The sequence below is a fragment of the Palaemon carinicauda genome, chromosome 32 (genome assembly GCF_036898095.1).
Source record: "Palaemon carinicauda isolate YSFRI2023 chromosome 32, ASM3689809v2, whole genome shotgun sequence".
Lineage (NCBI taxonomy): Eukaryota > Metazoa > Arthropoda > Malacostraca > Decapoda > Palaemonidae > Palaemon > Palaemon carinicauda.
In genome coordinates this window covers 72,592,989-72,614,844 of record NC_090756.1, presented here as the reverse complement: position 1 = coordinate 72,614,844, position 21,856 = coordinate 72,592,989, and the positions used below count along the sequence as shown (strand labels likewise).

Here is a 21,856-nt window from a genome sequence, read left to right as displayed (position 1 = left end):
TCTCAAAAGTAAATTTACTGTCGAGAATCACACCTAAAATTTTGAAAGAGTCATACATATTTAAAGAAACATTATCAATACTGAGATCCGGATGTTGAGGAACCACCGTCCTTGACCTACTTACAATCATACTTTGAGTTTTGTTAGGATTCAACTTCATACCCCATAATTTGCACCATGCACTAATTCTAGCTAAATCTCTATTAAGGGATTCACCAACCCTAGATCTACATTCAGGGGATGGAATTGATGCAAAGAGAGTAGCATCATCTGCATATGCAACAAGCTTGTTTTCTAGGCCAAACCACATGTCATGTGTATATAGTATGAAAAGTAATGGGCCAAGAACACTACCCTGTGGAACACCGGATATCACATTCCTATAATCACTATGGTGCCCATCAACAACAACTCTTTGAGATCTATTACTTAAAAAATCAATAATAATGCTAAGAAACGACCCACCCACTCCCAACTGTTTCAGTTTGAAAACAAGGGCCTCATGATTAACACGGTCAAAGGCAGCACTAAAATCAAGGCCAATCATACGAACTTCCCGACCACAATCAAGGGATTTCTGTACAGCATTGGAGATTGTAAGAAGGGCATCACATGCTCCAAGGCCTTTACGAAAACCAAATTGCAAACTAGGGAAGAGATGATTACCTTCAGCAAACCTATTAAGACGTTTTGCCAGAAGACGTTCAAAAACTTTAGATAATATGGGAGTTATGGAAATTGGGCGGTAATCAGTGGGACTTGAGCTACCGCAAACACATTTACATAGAGGAGTAACATTACCAATTCTCCAACTAGTGCTAAAAGCTCCTCTTCTTGCTAACTTGCGCAAAATAACAGATAACTTTGGAGCTAAGAAATCTGCTGTCTTTATAAAAAACAAAGGAAAAATACCATTTGGGTCTACACCTCCATAAGCATCAAGGTCCATCAACAGAGCTTTAATCTCACGAGATCGAAAAGCTAAACTAGTTAGTTTAGCCTCAGGAAAACAGGAATGAGGAAGTTCAAGTTTTTCATTACTCTGTTTACTGTCAAAAACATCAGCCAAAAGGGTTGCCTTTTCCTTTGGACAGTGAGTGACTGAGCCATCTGGTTTAAGTAAAGGAGGAACTGTTGCATCTACACCAAAGAGTGCAGTTCATAGCAATGAACACTAAATAGCTAAATAATGAGGTAGAAGTTATTATAGGGGGAAAGTCGTTCTGGCTAACTAAATAACACATGCGTTACGAACGACAGAGCCGAGGACGCCTCCGGTCTAGGCAACAGATCTGCCACGAAACAAAACCCTATTTATTTCGAGAAAACATTACTTTACGGCTAGAGCTACATTTATACGATATAAGAGGTAAATACTCAACTTTTCAGAGGTAGAAGAAGCTGAAGATTGCGACATGATATCCGAAATAGTGAAAGAACTGGGAAAAAACACCAGGTCAGGACACTACAGCGAAAAGGAATGAAGATGGCGGGCGAATGCGACGTCATCCAAGATGGCGACGAATATGACGTCATCCGAGCTCTCATAACAGTAACGCAGGAGGAAAACTTTGTGACGGCTCTTCCTTTATCTTGCCACTTCTCCCCCTCGAAGCGTAAACGCTATGTGGGGTGCAGATAGCTATGTGGTGTGTCAAGAATACGTCCCCTGTTATGCGATATTCTAAAAGGCAACTTTAAGGATATTCGCGCCAGAAGTTAGAATTCTGGAGACCTTTAGTTTGATTCCCTGGGAATATCCACTGTAGTCAAATATACCCTAGGAGGCTACTGAAGGAACCTTCCATCAGGACGACATGGCCTGAGCCCAAAAAGACTATTTATCATGATAAAGTATGGGATGATTACGGCCGTTGTCATCATCTGACCAGATGAGGCACCACACACACACACACACACATTCTCTCTCTCTCTCTCTCTCTCTCTCTCTCTCTCTCTCTCTCTCTCTCTCTCTCTCTCTCTCTCTCTCTCTCTCTCTCTCTCTCTCTCTCACAACGACATTACATTAAATACACACAGTGCAGTTGAACATATACTGCAGAACATTTTACTGTAAACATTAGGTAAAGTAAACAATAAAATATCCTACTGTAACTTATAATTTTAAACCAATTTTGATGCAATCCATTTCTCATGTCATAGTGTACAATACTGAAATATTCGTTTGTGAATTATTGCTATAACATATTGCTTGGTAAAGTATACAGTAAAGCAAAGTAAAAAAATTTATTTGGAATATGAAATGGTTTACTTTACTATAAAAACAAGACTATTTATCCAAAAAGTGATGAAAGCTCCTCCTCTTGCTAATTTGCGCAAAATAACAGATAACTTTGGAGCTAAGAAATCTGGTGTCTTTATAAAAAAACAAAGGAAAAATATAATTTGGGTCTTCACCTCCTTAGGCATCAAGGTCCATGAAGAGAGCTTTAATTTCATGAGATTAAAAAGCTAAACTAGTTAGTTTATTCTAAGGAAGATAAATTTTCTCTTTACTCTGTTTACTGTCAAACACATCAGCCAAAAGGGTTGTCTTTTCCTATGGGCAGTAAGTGACAGAGCCATCTGCTCTAAGTAAAGGAGGAACTGTTGTATCTACACCAAAAAGTGCAGATTTAAGGTTAGTCCACCACTTATGTTCTTGGGTTGTGTCAGAAAGAGGTTCTTTTATGGTTCAATTGTATTCCTTTTCAGTTGAAGCATAACCTTTCTGAGCAAAAGGCAATAGCTCTAAGCTGAGTATACTTATTCCAAGTCAAATCTGATCTGTTTTCCTTCCAAAGATGTTAGGCCTCCTGCTTCTCCAAATAAGCATGTCGACAAGCATCATTGAACCATGGTTTGTTCTTCACTTGGCTCCTTAGCACACAATAAGGGATAAAGCAATAAAAGTATCATTAGTAATGCATACGGCTATAAACAACTGAACAAAAAGCAGCTTTTTTGTTATGAACAATCCATTTTGATGACAATAGCTGTTTTGCTCACATTTCACCTTCTGTAAGGTAGTAAAAAATTACAATACTTGTTAAAAAAGGATGTCACCTATATGATATGATATATATTACATTACAGTAAACCCCTCCACCCACGATTAGTGAAAATCCGTGTAGTAGCGACATTTATTTTGTTAGTTACGTATATTTTTAACCTTTTTAAATTCTCCCCCATACTAATATTAAACAATCCTCTATCTGTATTACCTTTTACCACACTCTTTAGTATTATACAGTAAACACTTTTCTATTGATGAAAATTAAACATTATTAAAAGTTGCTTTTATTAAAAGTTGCTTAATCCTAAAACAGCTTCAAGTTTGCATTCTTTCTAGGTTTGATTCACTGTAGAAGATTTTGTTTCTGGACTTGAATAAGGACTATGACGATGAATTAGCTTCCTCGTCTTCATTGTTGTCGTTATAGTCGGGCACAAGGTTGTCAGAAAGGGTCTTCTCCTTTGTTACAATCATGTTGGTGTTACAGCTTATTTCAGGGTGGTCCAACCAGAGGTCCGCTGTCCAAATATTGCTCGCAAGTGGATTTTTTGTGGTCCTCCAACACTGACCTAATTATGCAGTATGATTTAATGTGATGAAACTTAATGGACATAAAAGGATCCTTCCAGAATGCTAAAAAAGATAAAAAATTATCCATAATGAAATAGAATTAAACTCATAAATATCATCTCTCTCTCTCTCTCTCTCTCTCTCTCTCTCTCTCTCTCTCTCTCTCTCTCTCTCTCTCTCTCTCTCTCTCTCTCTCTTAACATGCATTCAAGGCTAATGTTTAGTTTACTTTTGACGGCATATAGAATAATAATAATTATAATAATAATAATAATAATAATAATAATAATAATAATAACAGTAACAAATATAAATATAAGAAGATTTAATAAAAATCCTGTGTATATATCCTGGGACTTCCAACTCTTGTGCCTTGTGGAGCTCTGTTGAAAGTTTGTTGAACTAAATTCTCTGGAGAGTGCGAGGGTATTCTTAAACCATCTCCATCTACCCCTCACCATAATCTCATCCACATATGGCACTCAGGTAATCTTTCTTATAGCTTAATTTGTAATCCTCTCCTGCTATTTAACTCTCAATGTTCTTCTGGGTGTTTGTTCTCAGATCTACAAAATCTGTTGGATACTCTTTCATTATCATACCACGGCTCGTGTCCATACAGTAACGCCGATCTCACTAAACAGATATATGGCTTGATTTTTATATGTAATTTCAGGCGATTTGATTTCCAAATTCCACTTAACCTAGCCATTGCCTGATTTGCTTTTTCAAATCTCATTAAACTCCAATACTAAAGATCCTGTATTCTAGATCAAAATTCCTAAATATTTAAGTAATTCCACCTAATTAATCCTTTCTCCTTCCAATGATACCTCATCTTTCATTGCATATTCCGTTAACGTCATCTATGTAAATTTGATTGTCTATTCTTGAGCATAGCAAGTGCTAAGTTGATGTTAGGGGAGTCCTATCAAATGAATTTCCAGTGAATAGTGGAATGTGTTGTCAACTATGTTTTTTATCCTCCTCATGGATTTTGTAATGCATAGAACGGTTAGGGATGATGGAGAAGGATTGGACCTAGAGTATGCTGATGACGCTGTCCTCATTAGCAGAACACCACAGGACTTGCAAAACTTTCTTAACAGAATGCATGAAATATCACAGGAGATTGGGCTCAAGATAAATAAGTAGAAATCTTTCAATGCAATGTAAATATTTTTGTCATTCTACAATCTTTTTTTAGCCTTGTATGAATATTGTATACTATATTTAAGATATCTTGTAAATATGGGTGAGGACTATTAAGCCACCATAGGTGATTTTGCAAGGATACATTTTTTGAAGCATTGGATAGCTGAAAAATACAGGTTATGACAGGGAATTGATTTTATGAGGAATTATCCCTTAAGGAATAGCTGTTTGTTGTGGGGCATCCCATTATCTCTAAAACTGGAGTATTACTGACTGGATTTCATTACTCATTATGAGGCCAGACCCCCACAATATTTGAGATAAATTGAAATGTTACTGGATCTCCAGTTAATTCAAGTTTTTTTTTTCATTTTTATTGTCTTTAGGCTGTTTAAATTTTGTCATTTACTTTTTTAAAGAAAACTTACAGTAAGCACCCAGATAAGAATGCTTAACTTGTAAAGTTCCATAGATAAGAACCTGTATGTACAATAGATAAAATTTGTTTTAACTTTTGAGATTATTCTGTTTTGCAGAAATAGCATTAGGATTTCTTGATACAAGTGTTGGCTTGCTCACTAGTGTTAGGAACACAGGCTGACTGAAAACAAGGGAGAGTAGAGGCTTGGAGTTATGAGTTAGAGGGCTAAGTTATTCATGTTGGACTTAAGAACTCATCTTGTTCAAATGTAGGGAGTGCATTGTCGATATGTAAATTGCTACTTACAATGTGGATCTCATCGACTGAAGACCTACCAGGAATCTATAACATTTTGTTTCAATGTATGCCACCCAGATTTTTCTGGTATGTGTTTTAAAGGTTTTGGTTAATGTTTTTCATGCACCAAAAATTACTTGGCATAACTAGTGTATATTTTACATTGTTATAAAATGAAAACAATCCTTTCAGGCGTGCTACTGATGGTATACACTGGGACCCAGCAGCTGTACGATATATGACAAATATAATCTTGACTCATATAGGTAAGTTTTCTTCATTTTTGGTTATTGAAAAGGAATTGGCCTATTTAAATGGCAATCAAGTTGACAGAAACTTCTAGACAGAGATGCTGTCAGAGTATTAGGTCTCTGGGAAATATTTATCCAAAATGAGATAAAACTACTATATATTTTAGATGGTAATGAGTTGGTTATGATATAGTAGTCATGGGTAAACTACAGGTGTTGGGTAAAGTTTGAGGACAAAATTAAAGCATTGGAAAAAGTTAGATAACTTCATCTATCACTTGCAAATACTTGTTTGAATTGTGCTCTCCTTTACTGATATTTCTTTAATTTCTATCAAACATGATAGCCCTTTAAAATATTATAAAAGCCAAGAGTGTTGAATTTAATCAAGGGTTTCATTAGCTAGTAAAAAAGGATGGTCTGTATATTGTTTCATATGTAAGCAGTATCTTTTATGACAATTTGAATAGATATGAGTACGAGGCATTTTTGGGATACATGTATTCATAAGTGAAGTTTGTCACTTTTCTCGTGAGTTGTTCATGAAATGGTGTCATTTGTAAGCTTGCCTTATTTTTAACTAAGTTTATACTTTGTTTTCAGGCCTGAATCTCGATGAACCTCTTCCTGGCAATTTCTCTAGTACAACTCTAGACAGACTTAAAGAAATGTGTGACACAGCTGAAGAGCCTGTAAGTTTCACAGTAGTTTTCTATTAATTATGAAAATCAAGAAAGTTAACAAAGGTTGTAGTACCGTATTTGAAACTCACCTTTTTATTTACAGTATTCTGTATAAAAGTCTTTTAATGTGCAAATAGTTAAGTACTTGAATGAATTATTTTTTTATCTTGCTACTTATAACTGTGAATGAGTCATAATAAGTATTTTTTTGCTGTTATTGAGAATCAATCACCTTTTGCGCTAAAGCATTAAGATTTAAATTAGGTAGATATAGGTGCCTTATTTTTTATACATATCTGAAACATTGGGGAGGAATTATTATTAGCTAAGCTACAACCCTAGTTGGAAAAGCAGGATGCTATAATCCCAAGGGCTCCAACAAGGAAAAATATCCCAGTGAGGAAAGAAAACTAGGAAATAAATAAACCACAAGAGAAGTGATGAGCAATTCAAATGAAATCTTTTAAGAACAGTAACAATATTAAAATAGATGTTTCATACATAAACTATAAAAATTTAAAAAAGACTGAGGAAGAGAAAAAGACAGAATGGTGTGCCCAAGTGTACCCTCAAGTAAGATAACTCTAACCCAAGACAGTGGAAGATCATGGTATATAGGCTATGGCCCTACCCAAGACTAGAGAACAGTGGTTTGACTTTGGAGTGTCCCTCTCTTAAAAGAGCTGCTTATCATGGCTGAAGAGTCTCTTCTACCCTTACCAAAAGGAAAGTAGCCACTGAAAAATTACAGTGCAGCAGTTAACCTCTTGAGCAAAAAAGAATTGACTGGTAATCTCAGTGTTGTCAGATGTATGAGGACAGGAGAATGTGGAAAGAATAGGCCAGACTAGTTGGTCTATGTGTAGGCAAAAGAAAAATGAGCCACAACTAGAGGGAGGGATCCAATGTAGTATTGTCTGGCTAGTCAAAGGACACAATAACACTCTAGCGATAGTATCTTAGTAGTGAAGTGACTAGATGTAAACTAATAAGATGCTGGCCAATGGTAAAGACCTGAAAGAGAAGTGGCTGGGTGCCAATAATTGATATGAAGGCCAAAAAAAAAAAAAAAAAAAACATGGCTGGGTGCCAACAAATGAGATGTCTCTATAGAGAAGGTATTGGATGCCAACTAAGGCTAAGGTTCAATGGAGAAGTGGCTGGCTGCCATCTAATGAAACAGGCTAGGAGGGAAGTGACAGGATGCCACCTAAGGAGAAGGTCCAATAAAGAAGTGATGGGATGCCAGGTAAGTAAAAGACCCAATGCAAAAGTGGCTGGGTGCCACCTAGTAGAAAGGACCAATAGAAGTGACTGAGTGCCTACTAATAAGATGGCCCAATACAGAAGTAGTTGGCTCCCAGTTATGAATAAGGACCAATAGAGAAGTGACTGAGAACCAACTAAGAATTAGGCCCAGTGGAGAAGTGGCTGAGTGCCAATTAAGGAGATGGTATACTGGAGAAATGGCTTAAACCCAACTAATAAGAAGCCTGAGTAGGGGAGTATCTAGATGCCAACCAATGAGAAAGCCCAGTGGAGAAGTGCTTGAGTGACAACTAAGGGGAAGTTTCAGTAGGGAAGTGGTGGATAATGAGTAATGCAAATATTCCTGTAATGAAGTGGCTAGATGCCAACTACTGAAAAGCCCAGTAGAGTTGTGGCTGGATGCCAACTAATGAACAAGCCCAATAGATATGTGACTGGGTGCCAACTAATGAGATGGTTCAATGGAGAAATGGTTTGAACCCAGTTAATAAGAAGGCCAAGTAAGGAAGTGGCTGGAGGCCAAGTAATGCGAAAGCTCAATGGAGAAGTGCTTAGATGCCAACTAAAGGGAAGGTCCAGTAGGGAAGTTTTGGATACCAAGTAATGCAAATGTCCTGTAGAGAAATGGCTAGATTCCAGCTACTAAGATGCCAAGTACTGAAGTGGCTGGATGCTAACTAATGTGAAGGCCCAATAGAGAAGTGCTGGATGCCAACTAATGTAAAGGCCCAATGGAGAAGTGGCTGAATGCCAACTAATGAGAAGGCCCACTAGAGAAGTGGTTGGATTCCAGCTAATGAGGAGGTCCAGTAAAGAAGTGGTTGGATGCCAGCTAATGAGGAGGTCCAGTAGAGAGTGGTTGGATGCCAGCGAATGAGAAGGTCCAGTAGAGAAGTGGTTGGATGCCAGCTAATGAGGAGGTCATATATTATTATTATTATTACTTGCTAAGCTGTAACACTAGTTGGAAAGTTTGGAAAAGCGGGATGCTATAAGCCCATGGGCTCCAACAGGGAAAATAGTTCAGTGAGGAAAGGAAATAAACTACGAGAGATATAATGAACAATATAGAATATATTAATAACATTAACATCATTAAAATAGATCTTCCATTTATAAATTATAAAAACTTGAAAAAGAAGAAGTGAAATAAGATAGAAAAGTGTGCCCAATCGTACCATCAAGCAAGATAGCTCTACCCCAAGACAGTGGAATACCATGGAACAGAGGCTATGTCACTATCCAAGCTTAGAGAACAATGGTTTGATTTTGGAGTGTCCTCCACCTAGAAGAGAGGATTACCATAGCCTAAGAGTCTCTTCTACCCTTATTAATAAGAAAGTAACCACTGAACAATTATAGTGCAGTAGTTAACCTCTTGAGTAAAGAAGAATTGTTTGGTAATCTAAGTGTTGTCAAGTGTATGAGGACAGAGGAGAATGTGGAAAGAATGGGTCAGACTATTCAGTGTATGTGTAAGCAAAAAAAAAAAATCAGTGATCCGTAACCAGAGAGGTGGATTCAATGTAGTACACTCTGGCCAGAGAAGTGGCTGGATGCTACCTAAGGGGAAGGCCCAATAGGGAAGTGGCTGGATGCCAATCAATACAAATGTCCAGTAGAGAATTGGCTAGAAGCCAACTAATGATGAAGCCTAATGGAGAAGTGGTTGAATACTAACTATTGAGAGGGTCTGATGGAGAATTGGTTAGATGCCAACTAAATGGGAAGGCCCGGTAGGGAAGTTGCACGAGGCCAAGTAATGCAAATCTCTGGTAGAGAAGTGGCTAGACGCCAACTACAGAAAAGCATAATAGACAAATGTCTAGATGCTAGCTTATAAGAGGGCCCATTGAAGAAGTGGTTGGATGCCAACTGATGAGAAGGCCCAATAGTAAATTGGCTAATGCTAATTAATTAAGAGTGCCGATTAGAGAAGTGGTAGTTAACTATCTATGGAGGAGTTCCAATGGAGAAGTGTCTGGAGGCCAGCTAATAAAAAGGGCCACTAGAGAAGTAGCTAGATGCTAACAAATGTGAAGATCCTATAGTCAAGTGGCTTGGTGCCAGGAGCAGAAGGCTCTGTAAGAGAAGTGTCTGGAGGCCAACTAATTAAAAGGGCCAGTAGAGAAGTACTTAGATGCTAACAAATGAGAAGGTCCTATAATGAAGTGGCTGGGTGCCAGGAGTAGAAGGCTCTGTAAGAGAACTGTCTGGAGGCCAACTTGTGTGAAGGCCAAATAGAGAAAATTATTGGAGGCCAACTAGTGAGAAGGCTAGCTAAAGAGAAGTCAATGTAAAAGTAGCTGAAAGCATACTAGTGAGAAGGCCCATTTGAGAAATGGTGGGATACCAGCTGCTGGGAAAACCAAATAGAGAAGTGGATGGAGGCTAACTAATGAGTAGGCCCAATGGAGAGGTGGCTGAAGACCGTCTAAAGAGAAGGCTTGATGGAGAAGTGGCTTGAGGCCAACTAGTGAGAAGGCTCAACAGAGAAGTGAGTGGAGGCCAACTAGTGAGAAGACTCAACAGAGAAGTGAGTGGAGGCCAACTAGTGAGAAGGCTCAGCAGAGAAGTGAGTGGAGGCCAACTAGTGAGAAGGCTCAACAGAGAAGAGAGTGGAGGCCAACTAGTGATAAGGCTCAACTGAGAAGTGAGTGGAGGCCTAGTAGAGAAGTAATATGCCAGCTTATGCCAAGGCCCATTAGAGAATCGGGTGGGGACTTATTAATGAGAAGACCCTGTAGAGATGTGATTGGACTCCAACAAATAAGAAGGCTCAGGTGAGAAGTGAATGCATGCCAACTAATGAGAAGGCCTAGTAGAAAGTGACTGGAGGCTTGCAAATATGTATTAGAAAATTTACTGAATGCCACCAAATGAGAAAAATCAGTATAAAAGTGTCTGGCAGCCAACTAATGAGAAGGTCCTGTTGAAAGGTGATTAGATGTCAGTTAATAACAAGGCCCATAAGGAAATTGAGTGTTATAAGGCATTAAAATCAAACCAACATAGTACTGCCAATAGCTCAAAAAAAGTATACCATCTAATAAAATGTCAAATAACAAGGTAACCATATTACTTCCTGAGGATTTACCACGGTGTATTAACACTAGGGCATTGCCCATTGCTGTACAGCCTTCATCCCCCATTACAAAAAATAGTACAAACCTCTCTCAGGCCATGTCCTTGCTTGATCTGATGGAGGTTCCACTTAAGACCAACTTACCTGATGCACCTGTAGTGGGAAAGGTGCAAAAACCTCGAATTCCACCATCTATTAATCATAAAAGAGAGAGACCTCTATCTCTCTCTCCACCTTCCATTAGAAACGTTAAAGTTATCACATCAAATAAATTATAAATTTGATGTTTCTAATAAACCAGAAGATAAACTGAATAAATCAGAAATTCAAGTTGAGGTCCATCATCCACCTCAACAAATAGATCAAAAGGATGCAAAGAAAAGCACAAATGTAAAACCCAACATAACAAGACCACCTCTGAAGAAACCTACAGGTAATAATGTTAGAATAAAAACTGCTAATGGGAGGACCTCATTCAAGATGTCTAACAGAAATAATCCATAGTTTTCTCCTCCATTTTGCAATGGAACTGTCAGGGTTTGAGGGCGAAATATGAAGAACTTAAGCTCCTAATTCATGGACATTCCCCCATAATTGTATGTCTACAGGAAAGTATGCTTGATTCTAACACTCCTAGTCCTCGAGAGTATGTTAGCTATAGAACACCATATAATCAACAAGCAGGGAGCCATGGCGGAAGTCTCGTGTACATTCATTGAGGTGTTCCCCAAATACCTATGTCTATACGTACAACCCTGCAGGCAGTGGTTTTACAAATTGATATAAGGAGAAAATGTACAATAGGCTTTCTGTACTTACCTCCAAATGATATTTTATATGATGATTTAGCAGAGGTTATTCAACAACTCCCTCAACCTTTTCTCTTACTGGGAGATATGAATGGTAGACATCCTTTATGGGGTGATGTTTTGGCCAGCAAAAGAGGCAATATTATCTCATCAAATGTGGAGAATGAGGATGTGGGACTCCTTAATACAGGAGAGCCCACGCACTTCCATATTCAGACAGGTACCTTGTCATGCATTGGCCTTTCAATTGCAAGCTCTAACTGCCTCCTTGATTTTGATTGGAGGATATTAGATGATTGGCACGCTAGTGATCATGCACCAATCATTGTAAACACCAACAAGGGTCCGCCTTTGCAAAGATCACCACGATGGAATCTTGACAAGGCAGACTGGGTTAAATTTTCTGAGCTGAGTGAAATCGAAGGGAGAGCAGAACAGTTTGAAAGTATTGATGATGCCATAGACCTACTGAATGGAACTCTCCATACAGCAGGAATCAATTCGATTCCCAAAACTAAAGGACTATTCAAAAGATGACCAGTCCCGTGGTGGTCTTCAGAATTAAAAGCCTTGCACAGAGCCACCAGAAAATCCCTGACTAGATCGCGTAGACGCCGTACGAATGAAAATTTGATATCATACAAAAAGTGTAGAGCACATTTCCGGCGTGCCATGAAAGAAGCTAGACGCCAATCTTGGGTGGCTTTTGTTTCCCCCATTAATAGTAGAACACCACCATCTTCTGTATGGAGAGAAATAAAAAAGATTGCAGGCAAATTTACCCCGAACCCACCACCAGTGTTGAAAGTGAATGGTCAGTATGTGACTAAAGGAAATTAAGTTAGCAATGCCCTGGCTGACCATTTTTCAAATGTATCGTGCAAGAGTGTAGCACTCCTGGTCACCAGTACAGGAGCATTGAAGAAAAGAAAATTTCAAATTTTGCAACAGAAAGGGAAGAATCGTATAATTCTCCTTTTACTGAAAGAGAACTTTATTCCGCACTCGCTACTTGCAACGATACAGCCCCTGGACCCGATGGAATTTCATATGCAATGGTTATACATGTACATTTTAATACAAAGTTATTCATTTTGAGTATTATTAATAGAATATGGCATGATCATAGTTACCCAAGTGTTTGGGAACTAGCCATTATTTTAGCCTTTTTAAAACCTGGTAAGGACAAGTTTTTAACAGCAAACTATCAACTTGTTGCATTGACTTTTTGTTTATGTAAAATCATGGAGAAGATGGTCAATGCAAGGTTGATGTGGTACCTTGAAAAAAAAAGTGTATTTTATCACCGATTCAATGTGGATTCAGAAATATGCACTCAACAACTGATGTGTTAATAAGACCTGAGTACTCTATTTGTGAAGCCTTTGCTTCCAAACAGCACCATGTGACAGTTTTCTTTGACCTTGAAAAGGCATATAATACCACATGGAGATATGGTATACTTAAAACAATTCATGAACTAGGATTAAAAGGAGAACTACCATTATTTATTCAGTCATTTCTTTCGCATAGAGTTTTTCAAGTGAGAGTGGGGGAAACTCAGAGAGTAATTGTCAGGAAGGAGGAGTTCCTCAGGGGAGTGTGCTGAGTGTAACCCTATTTACACTAGCAATTAATGGGATATCCTCAGTCATCCCCCAAGATGTTCTGTCAACATTATTTGTGGATGATCTCTCAATATCATTTGCTGGAACTAGAATGGCAATGGTTGAGAGAAAAATACAACACACTATTGACAAAATTATCCAGTGGGCTGACATGAATGGATTTAAGTTCTCGACAAGTAAAACTACCAATGTCCATTTTTGTCATATCCGGGGAGTACATCCAGACCCGGATAAATACATTAAAGGTCAACGGATACCATGTGCAAGTGAAGCTAAATTTTTAGGTTTGATATTTGATTGTAGGCTTAGCCTACATGGGTTTCTCACTTAAAAGCATTAAAAGCTAAATGTCTTGAGGCTCTGAATATCTTAAAAGTATTGTTCCATACACCATTGGGGTCAGACTGCAATACTATTTTAAAATTATACAAGGCCTTGATTTTTTCCAAAATTAGTTATGGATGTGAAATATACTCTTCAGCCACCCCAAGCCGGTTAAAAATATTAGACTCAATACATCATGCTGGTATTAGATTGTCCACAGGAGCATTTAGAACCTCACCTATCCCAAGTCTCCTTGTTGATGGTGGAGAGTTACCTCTAGATCTTTACTGAATGTCTTCCATTATTCGGTATTTGTTTAGATTGCAAAGACTCCCTAACTCTTTAGCCTTTCAAACTGCAAGCCTTGTAAAACACACACCATACTTTGAGTTGCACCCAAAATCTCCTCAACCTTATGGCTTTCGGGTGAAACGATTATTAAACAGTCTGGATATAATTAGAAGTAAGGTACTTCCATTCAAGGTATCATCAATGCCTCCATGGAAATTACCAGAGATATCTTTTTGTAAATATTTTATTGGAGTTAAGAAGAATATAACTGTCCTAGAAGCTAAGTCTCTTTTTATGGAACATGTTGAAGAGCATAGAGGATCGACTTTTATATATACTGATGGCTCCAAATCTGATACTGGCGTTGGATTTGGTATACATAATAATGATTTTGAATGTAGAGGTACACTTCCTCTAACAGCTTCCATATTTACTGCCGAACTGTATGGCATATTAACCACTATTGAGAAAATAGCGTTGGAAAAGGAGGGTAATTTTACAATTTTTTAGTGATGCAAGGAGTGTCCTTCAAGCTTTAGAAGTATTTAATTCTAGCAACCCTTTAGTTTTAAAGATTTTAGGATGGCTTTTTATTATTGGACGGAGAGGGATGATGGTTCGATTTTGTTGGGTTCCAGCACACGTAGGTGTGTCTGGGAATGAGAAGGCAGATTCACTGGCAAAGAATGCTGCATCCGAGTTGCTGCCAAGAAGATATCCCATTCCGTGTAACGATTTCCTACGTAACATCAAGAAATTGCTTTGTAATAAATGGCAACAGCACTGGGGTAGTCTAGATGACAATAAAATGAGAGAAGTAACTAATGCCATATCTCCTTGGAGGTATAACATGATGCCCCGAATATGGGAGACTTCTCTTTGTCGTCTCTGTATTGGTCACACTCAGTTGACACACGAGTTTCTGCTGAAGAGCCAACACCAACCGTATTGTTAAGACTGTTTAGTACCTCTAACATTGAGGCATTTGTTGACCGAATGCCCCAATTATAATAACTTAAGGAATAGATATTTGTTTGAGGCTCATGGTGAGGGGGGCAGGTTCATCCTTGCCAAGATTCTTGGACATGATGTGTCCTACTATGCAAGTGGCATTTTTAGATTTATTTCAGGAGCAGGTCTTTTGAAAACTATCTAACTTTTATAATGACATTCAACTTTTATGGTTTTAATTAAATATTCTATCATTTTTTCTGTATATATAAACTAAATGATATCGGCGTCAATGACCTTAGATGTCAGGATGCCTGAAAACCTTAAATTATTCAGTCAATTGAATTGAGGGTTATTATTGACTGGATCCCAACTAATGAAAAAGTCTAGTTACTAGACTTTTTCATTAGTTGGGATACTAGACTCTAGTAGAAACATCATAGGCTGCCAGTTGATAATAAGGCCCATTAGAAGATTGATTGAAGGCCAGCTAATAAGAAGAACCATTATAGAATTGTTAACTGGTGAGAACGTCTAGTATAGGAGTCACGGGATGCTAACTAATGAGAAGACCCAGTAGAATGGAGAAGTGGATGGAGGCTTACTAATGAAAAGGGCCAGTAGAGAAGTAGCTCGATGTTAACAAATGTGAAGGCCCTATAGTAAAGTGGCTGGATGCCAGGAGTAAGAAGGCTTTGTAAGAAAAGTGTCTGAGGCCAGCTTGTGTGAAGGCCTAATAGAGAAAATTATTAGAGGCTAACTAGTTAGTAGACTAGCTAAAGAGAAGGGCCAATGTAAGAGTAGCTGAAAGCATACTAGTGAGAAGGCCCAGTTGAGAAATGGAAGGATACCAGTCGCTGGGAAAACCAAATAGAGAAGTGGATGGAGGCTAACTAATGAGTAGGCCCAATGGAGAGGTGGCTGAAGACAATCTAAATAGAAGGCTTAATTTAGAAATGGCTAGAGGCCAAGTAGTGAGAAGGCCAAACAGAGAAGTGAGTGGAGGTCAACCAGTGAGAAGGCTCAATAGAGAAGTGAGTGGAGGCCAATTAATGAGAAGGCTTAGTAGAGACCTAGTAGTGAAGTAGTAAGCAGTAGAGAAGTAGTATGCCAACTTATGCGAAGGCCTATTAGAGAAATGGGTGGAGACTTACTAATGAGAAGACCCTGTAGAGAATTGGATGCATTCCAATAAATGAGAAGGCCCAAGTGTGAAGTGAATGGATGCCAACCAGCGAGATGGGCCAATAGAGAAGAGGGTGGAGGCCACCTAATGAGAAATCTTAGAAGAAATTGACTGGGCGCTTGTAAATTAGATGTATTAGAAAATTGACTGAATGCTAGCAAATGAGAAGAATCATATTAAAATGGTCTGGCTGCCAACTAATGAGAAGGTCCAGTAGAAAGGTGATTAGATGCCAGTTAATAACAAGGCCCCTAAGGAAATTGACTGCTCTAATTTACTGGATCCCAACTAATGGAAAAGTTTATTAGAAACATCACAGGCTGCCAGTAGATAATTAGGTCCATTAGAAAATTGATTTAATGCCAACTAATAAGAACCACCATTCTAAAAGTGTCAGGTTGCCAACTGATGAGAATGCCTTGTATAGAAGTGACGATGCTAACTAATGAGAAGACCCAGTAGAATGGTAACTGGATACCAGTTAATAATAAGGGCCTGTAGAAAATTGACTAGATGCCAAATAATCAGAAGACCTAACAGAGAAATGGTTGGATGCCTACTAATGAGAAAACTGTAATTAAAAAGAAATTGCAGTAGAGAAACTACTGAATGTAGAATGGGATACTAGTGAAAATACTCTGAGAGACTAGTATTAAAAGATTGAAATTACTTGTACTAAAGGGGAAATTATGCAGAGCTGTAAATACCTCCAACAATAAAGAGAACTCAGGAAAGTCTTAAACTGGAAAGGGAGAACTTTATATACAAATGATAATGGTGGTTGATTTGATCATTTATTTCTATCCTTATTTATTTTATGCTTGTATTTCAGTACAGTATTAATATTTGATGTGAAAACAACTGAACATACTGATAAACACACATCCTCTAAAATTTCTTATAATATTTTATAAAAAGGGGGTGTTTGACAAAGGGAAAACCTATTCTTCCAGGTGCTGTATGGTCTCCAAAAACTTCCTATGCAAGGCTAGAACAGGGAAGCCAATTCGACATATTTACCAAAGAAATATTAACTCTCCTGCTCTAGATTCAGTTTATCAACGTGCAAAGCACAGACTCGGTGTGTGTAAGGGAGACCCTAGAGGTCAAGCCCACTAGAATTCGACACAGCACTTCAGTTGCTGAAATAAATCTGCTATGAGTGACGTCATTAATACATCAACTCTAGGAAAAGGCTGACTGAAGAATACTGGAAGCCCGTCATTCCACTTCTCCTGAAGGGGTCACGAATGGGGCAAGTACCATACGGGAATTTTGTACTGGTTGGATTTGTTTCAGGTAGTGGGTTTTAGTGAGAGGAAAGATTAGCTTTATAATTGGGAAGGTCACTTGTGGTCTGGGTATTTTGAAACGAGATTCCTTTTGAGGACAAGGATCTCTGTAAGTATAGATGTAAGGTGAACACCAGACAAAGATACTTACTATCTCCCAACTTTACAGCCTAAATGTAAAAGCAAAATTCCTCTCTAATTGCCTCTTATAAGTGTTATAAGTGGTTTGAAATAAAGAATCTGACAATGTTTAGAATTCTTTACTGAGATGCTTTCGTTTCGTTTAGAGTGGCCCTCATCATATTCCATCAATGACCAAGCCACTGAAATATCTTTCTTGAAATTTGTCTTAATTTTGCCAAGTTGATCTGGAAACTTAGAACCTGAAGAACCTGGAAGTCTTTGATTTGTGTATTTTAGGCATAATTCTTTTATATGCACAGATCAGTCATTCATCTAAATAAGCTATAACCAGAAATTCCTGCAACTCTAGGAGTTTGACCACAACCTTTGTAAATACATTCAAGGCAATCTTGAGACCAAACGACATTGCTTGTATAACCCCCTCCCAACCTAAAACCGCAGTTGAGATCGGATGTGGTGAGCAATAGGGACATGTTAATAAGTATCTTTAGAATCTATATTGTAGGTCCATAACCCCCTCGGTATAGTAAAGGGTGAACATGTAGGATTGTCATCATTTTGAATGGATCGCACCTGATGTATTTGTTGATAAAAGACAGGACAGGTCCATAATCACTTTTCTTTGTGAAATCCAATACTTTTCCGTTTCCTTTTTTCAGCATCTTGCTTACAAAGCAGTCGAGTTCCAGGGTTCTGATTTGATAAAATCTATGGTGAGGAGGTTTTGACATCTACAACCGAGACCTCGAGACTATACTCTGTGTCTACCAAGAAAGATTCCAACATTCCCCTAAAGGATGAGGATGACCCACAACCCGAAAACCCTCATTGATGAGATCCTATGACTTTATAGGACTTAGAAGCCCCTCTGTTTCCTTTGGAACATCTGTAACGACCTCCCCTTGCCTTATAACCAAAGTATGCCTGGCCATGGGATCGGGCCTCATCTTGGGCCTAACTTTGCTGCACCTGTTCCTCCCGAGGAAACCTTGGTAAAAATAGAGGCTTGAGATGGGGAAAAGGGGCTGGTTTCTGGGTTGCCTTTCAGCCTGCTGCTGATTCTTATAGGTTGTATCTTATCAAAAGGAAACTTCTCCTTTTAGAAAGGGCAGAAATCTTTTCCTCAAATTTTAAGGGAGTGAAGTGGCCATTGCCTCAGCATTGGCTTAGGCTTTGTCCACTAGGGCTTTGAGGAAAAGAGATCTAGATAAAGGATAACTATATGGAAATTCCTCTACCTCCACTACCACCGTGTCAAATGCTTCCAGCAAGTGGTGCTTCACCTCGAATTTTGCTCTAACAAATCTCTGTAAAGCCTTAAAAATGGGTTTGTACGTAGATTTGCTACCATCTGAGATCTCTCTATACCTCCCACTTCCAAAGAAGACACATTTGACCCTAGGTTAAAGAAAGTCTGTTAGACACTGAATTGTGCAGTCCCAAGATGATATGGTACTAAAGGAAAATTTTGCCCAATTGATAGGTACCTACCTGAGTGTCCTAATTTTTAGGAAGAGAGACTTCACAAAACTCCTATAGCTCCATGAATCTGTTGGACTTCTGTTCTTTATACACTCCCCAAAAGAGGCTACACTCATTGGGCCTGGTGAGATATCATTTCAATGGCACCTCTCTCTCATTGACTCGAATGCCAATTTCCCCATTGTAGACAAAAAGCAAGATTTTTGGCCTGGCATTGTCATTCGGATCACAGAAGCATCGAGCAAACTGTGGTCTTAAAGAAAACCTCCGGGTTTTGAAACTGCCTCTGCTATAGTATTCAAGGCAGATTGATATGGCAGCAGGACAACCCCTTTTGTTGTTAGCTGGGGACATTATGTGAGAGATGGATCTTTGAACCTCCATCGTGATTCTTGAAATACCGAAAAATTCTCAAATTCGATGTCATTGAATGGCAAGTCTGTATACTTGTGCCGAAAAATATTTGACTCTGGCCAAAAGGTGTTTTCATCTCGAACTTGCCCAGGGTTTCCTGCTAAATCCCCCTCTACATTCTGCCTCTTCTGCCAACTACCTATCACCACCACCACCACGGAGTCTTCAATATTTGGAACATAGGGAAGAGCTCCCATTCGACCCTTCCTAGCCAAATCCAAAAGACAGGAAGAAAGAGCCCCCACTGAAGCCTTAGGAAGCTGGTAACCCAAAGGTCCAGCCACAGCTGAGTTCAAAGGAATCAAAGGAAGAGTCCACCATTGAGCCTTCTTAGGAAGCTGGTAACCCAAGTCCCAGCCATATCTGAATCCTAAGGGCCAGAAGGAAGACACCCCCCCCCCCACTGGAACTTATCTAGGAAACTGGTAACCCGAAGGTACAGCCTCAGATGAATCCTCATGGTGGAGTAGAAAGGAAGCAGATAGCAGGCTGAAACTACCTAGAATAACAGCTCCCTGAGTGGGCTAACCGTAGAGAGAGCGTATCAAAGCCTCTTCTATCCTAGACGTCCACAAGAGATGCCAGCATACCAAATCCAATTGGACCAGTAACTTGCTTAGCAGAACCCTGAATTAGGTCTGACCTAGAAAGCCCCATAGTCATCGGGATGTCTCTTGAACGATATTAATTTGAAAAGATTAAATCCACTTCTGAAGAACTCTGCAGTAGGCCTTCCTCCTCTGTAGAGTCTAAGTTGTCTTCAGATCCAAAATCTATAATCTGGAAAGGGGTTTGGTCCACCACAACCCTTAACTGATGAATTATGTTCTTCAGAATCAATGAGATCCCTTTTTGATAAATACTCAGCAGCCTCTGCTATCTTAGCAAATCCTTCCACCTACATTAAAAGGAGAAATACGACATTAGCTCTTAAGTATTCCACAAGTGGATGTGTAATCTGAACAAAATTGAACCACTGCTAATAAATGGAACACTTTTCAAGGTCCCTAGCCCGAATCAGCAAAACAAACGCTATGAAAGCGACAATACTTGTATTCCCACTTAGGGGTAGCCAGGTTACCACATCCAAATCTGAAACACTTGGAGTTATTGTCATTCATCTGTAATAGATACTTTAATTGAAAAACCTTATTTCAAAACTCGCTCCAGAAAAGGGTAATATATCTCAACTCACCCCCAAAATACCATGGACTAATAATTAAGTGAACTAGGTTTACAAAATGACATATCCCAAAACTATCTTAGATAGCCAGTCTTCAGTGAGATGCTCAGATTCCACTCATAGCCCCTACTTTATTATTATTAACTTCATAGTTTACCCAAGTGATGTGGAAAACGATAATACAATAATAAGAGTTTACCAAGTCTTATTATTATTATTATTATTATTATTATTATTATTATTAGCTAAGCTACAACCCTAGCTGGAAAAGCAATACACTATAAGTCCAAGGGCTCCAACGGGAAAAATAGTCCAGTGAGGAAAGGAAATAAGGAAATAGTAAACAATATGAGAAATAATGAACAGTTAAAGTGAAGTATTTTAAAAAGTGGCAATATCAAAACTGATATTTCATATATAAAAAATAAAAAGACTTATGATAACTTGTTCAAAATAAAAACATTTGCTGCAACTTTGAACTGAGAGATTAATCAACCATATATGGTTCAATAATATCCCTCTTCTCTCCCTCCTGTACCCGTATCAGATGAATATGGAAGGATGAGAAGAAAACTCCTTTATAGATGAAAGGCTCCCAGGCAAACCCCTTCTTTCACTGTGGGTCATAGGGAGAATATAGGAACCACCCCTCTCCACCAATTATCAGTACATTATTCACATATATTCCTGCTTTTCCAACTAGGGTTTTAGCTTAGCAAGTACAGTATTAATAATATTAATGATAATAATAATATGAAATCAAATCTTATCAATAGTTTATCACTTGTCAAATTTCTGTCGACATGTCCAGTTTTATAAGGTTATAACACTTCTATAAAATAGCTGAATAAAATTATAAGTCCCTCCTCCTAGCCTAATCTCACCAAAGTTAAAACCACCAAGCAGTAATCATGGTAACAGTTTCATCATGAGGCTTGGCTAACATTTCTCTTTAATAGTATTTCATAACCCTCATTGCATATATATATGTATATATATATATATATATATATATATATATATATATATATATATATATACATATGAATATATGAATATATATATAATATATACATATATATCATAACAATAACAAAGACTAAATCGCTATTCTTCGTAGGTCTAAATTGGACTTGCTATCAAATAAATACCATAGTAAAAACCAATAATAAATAATGATAATAAAATTGGTCAAAAAAACCGTAAGTGATATAATCTAGATGACAGAGTACCAGATGGGCAAAATTAACTTGAAAATCTACTGAAGCGAACAACACCCAAAATGGCTGCCGGCACCTAGGCCGGCCAACCGCTTCCAAAACTAATATCCGCAATACTGGAAAAGGAACAAATGCCCGGTACTGAAATAAACTGTCAAAACAAACTATGGTACTTAACATTGGTA

The 21,856-nt window shown here is 38.3% G+C and overlaps 1 protein-coding gene across 4 annotated transcripts in view; it reads left to right on the top strand.

Moving 5' to 3' along the window:
* Positions 1 to 21,856, top strand: part of LOC137625386 (uncharacterized) — a 622,677-nt gene that overhangs the window by 551,985 nt on the left and 48,836 nt on the right. For all 4 annotated transcript variants that reach the window (XM_068356252.1, XM_068356251.1, XM_068356250.1 and 1 more), the window contains 2 exons: positions 5,652 to 5,725; positions 6,314 to 6,402. In XM_068356252.1, the coding sequence (XP_068212353.1) occupies positions 5,652 to 5,725; positions 6,314 to 6,402 (163 nt within the window). The remainder of the gene's footprint in view (positions 1 to 5,651; positions 5,726 to 6,313; positions 6,403 to 21,856) is intronic.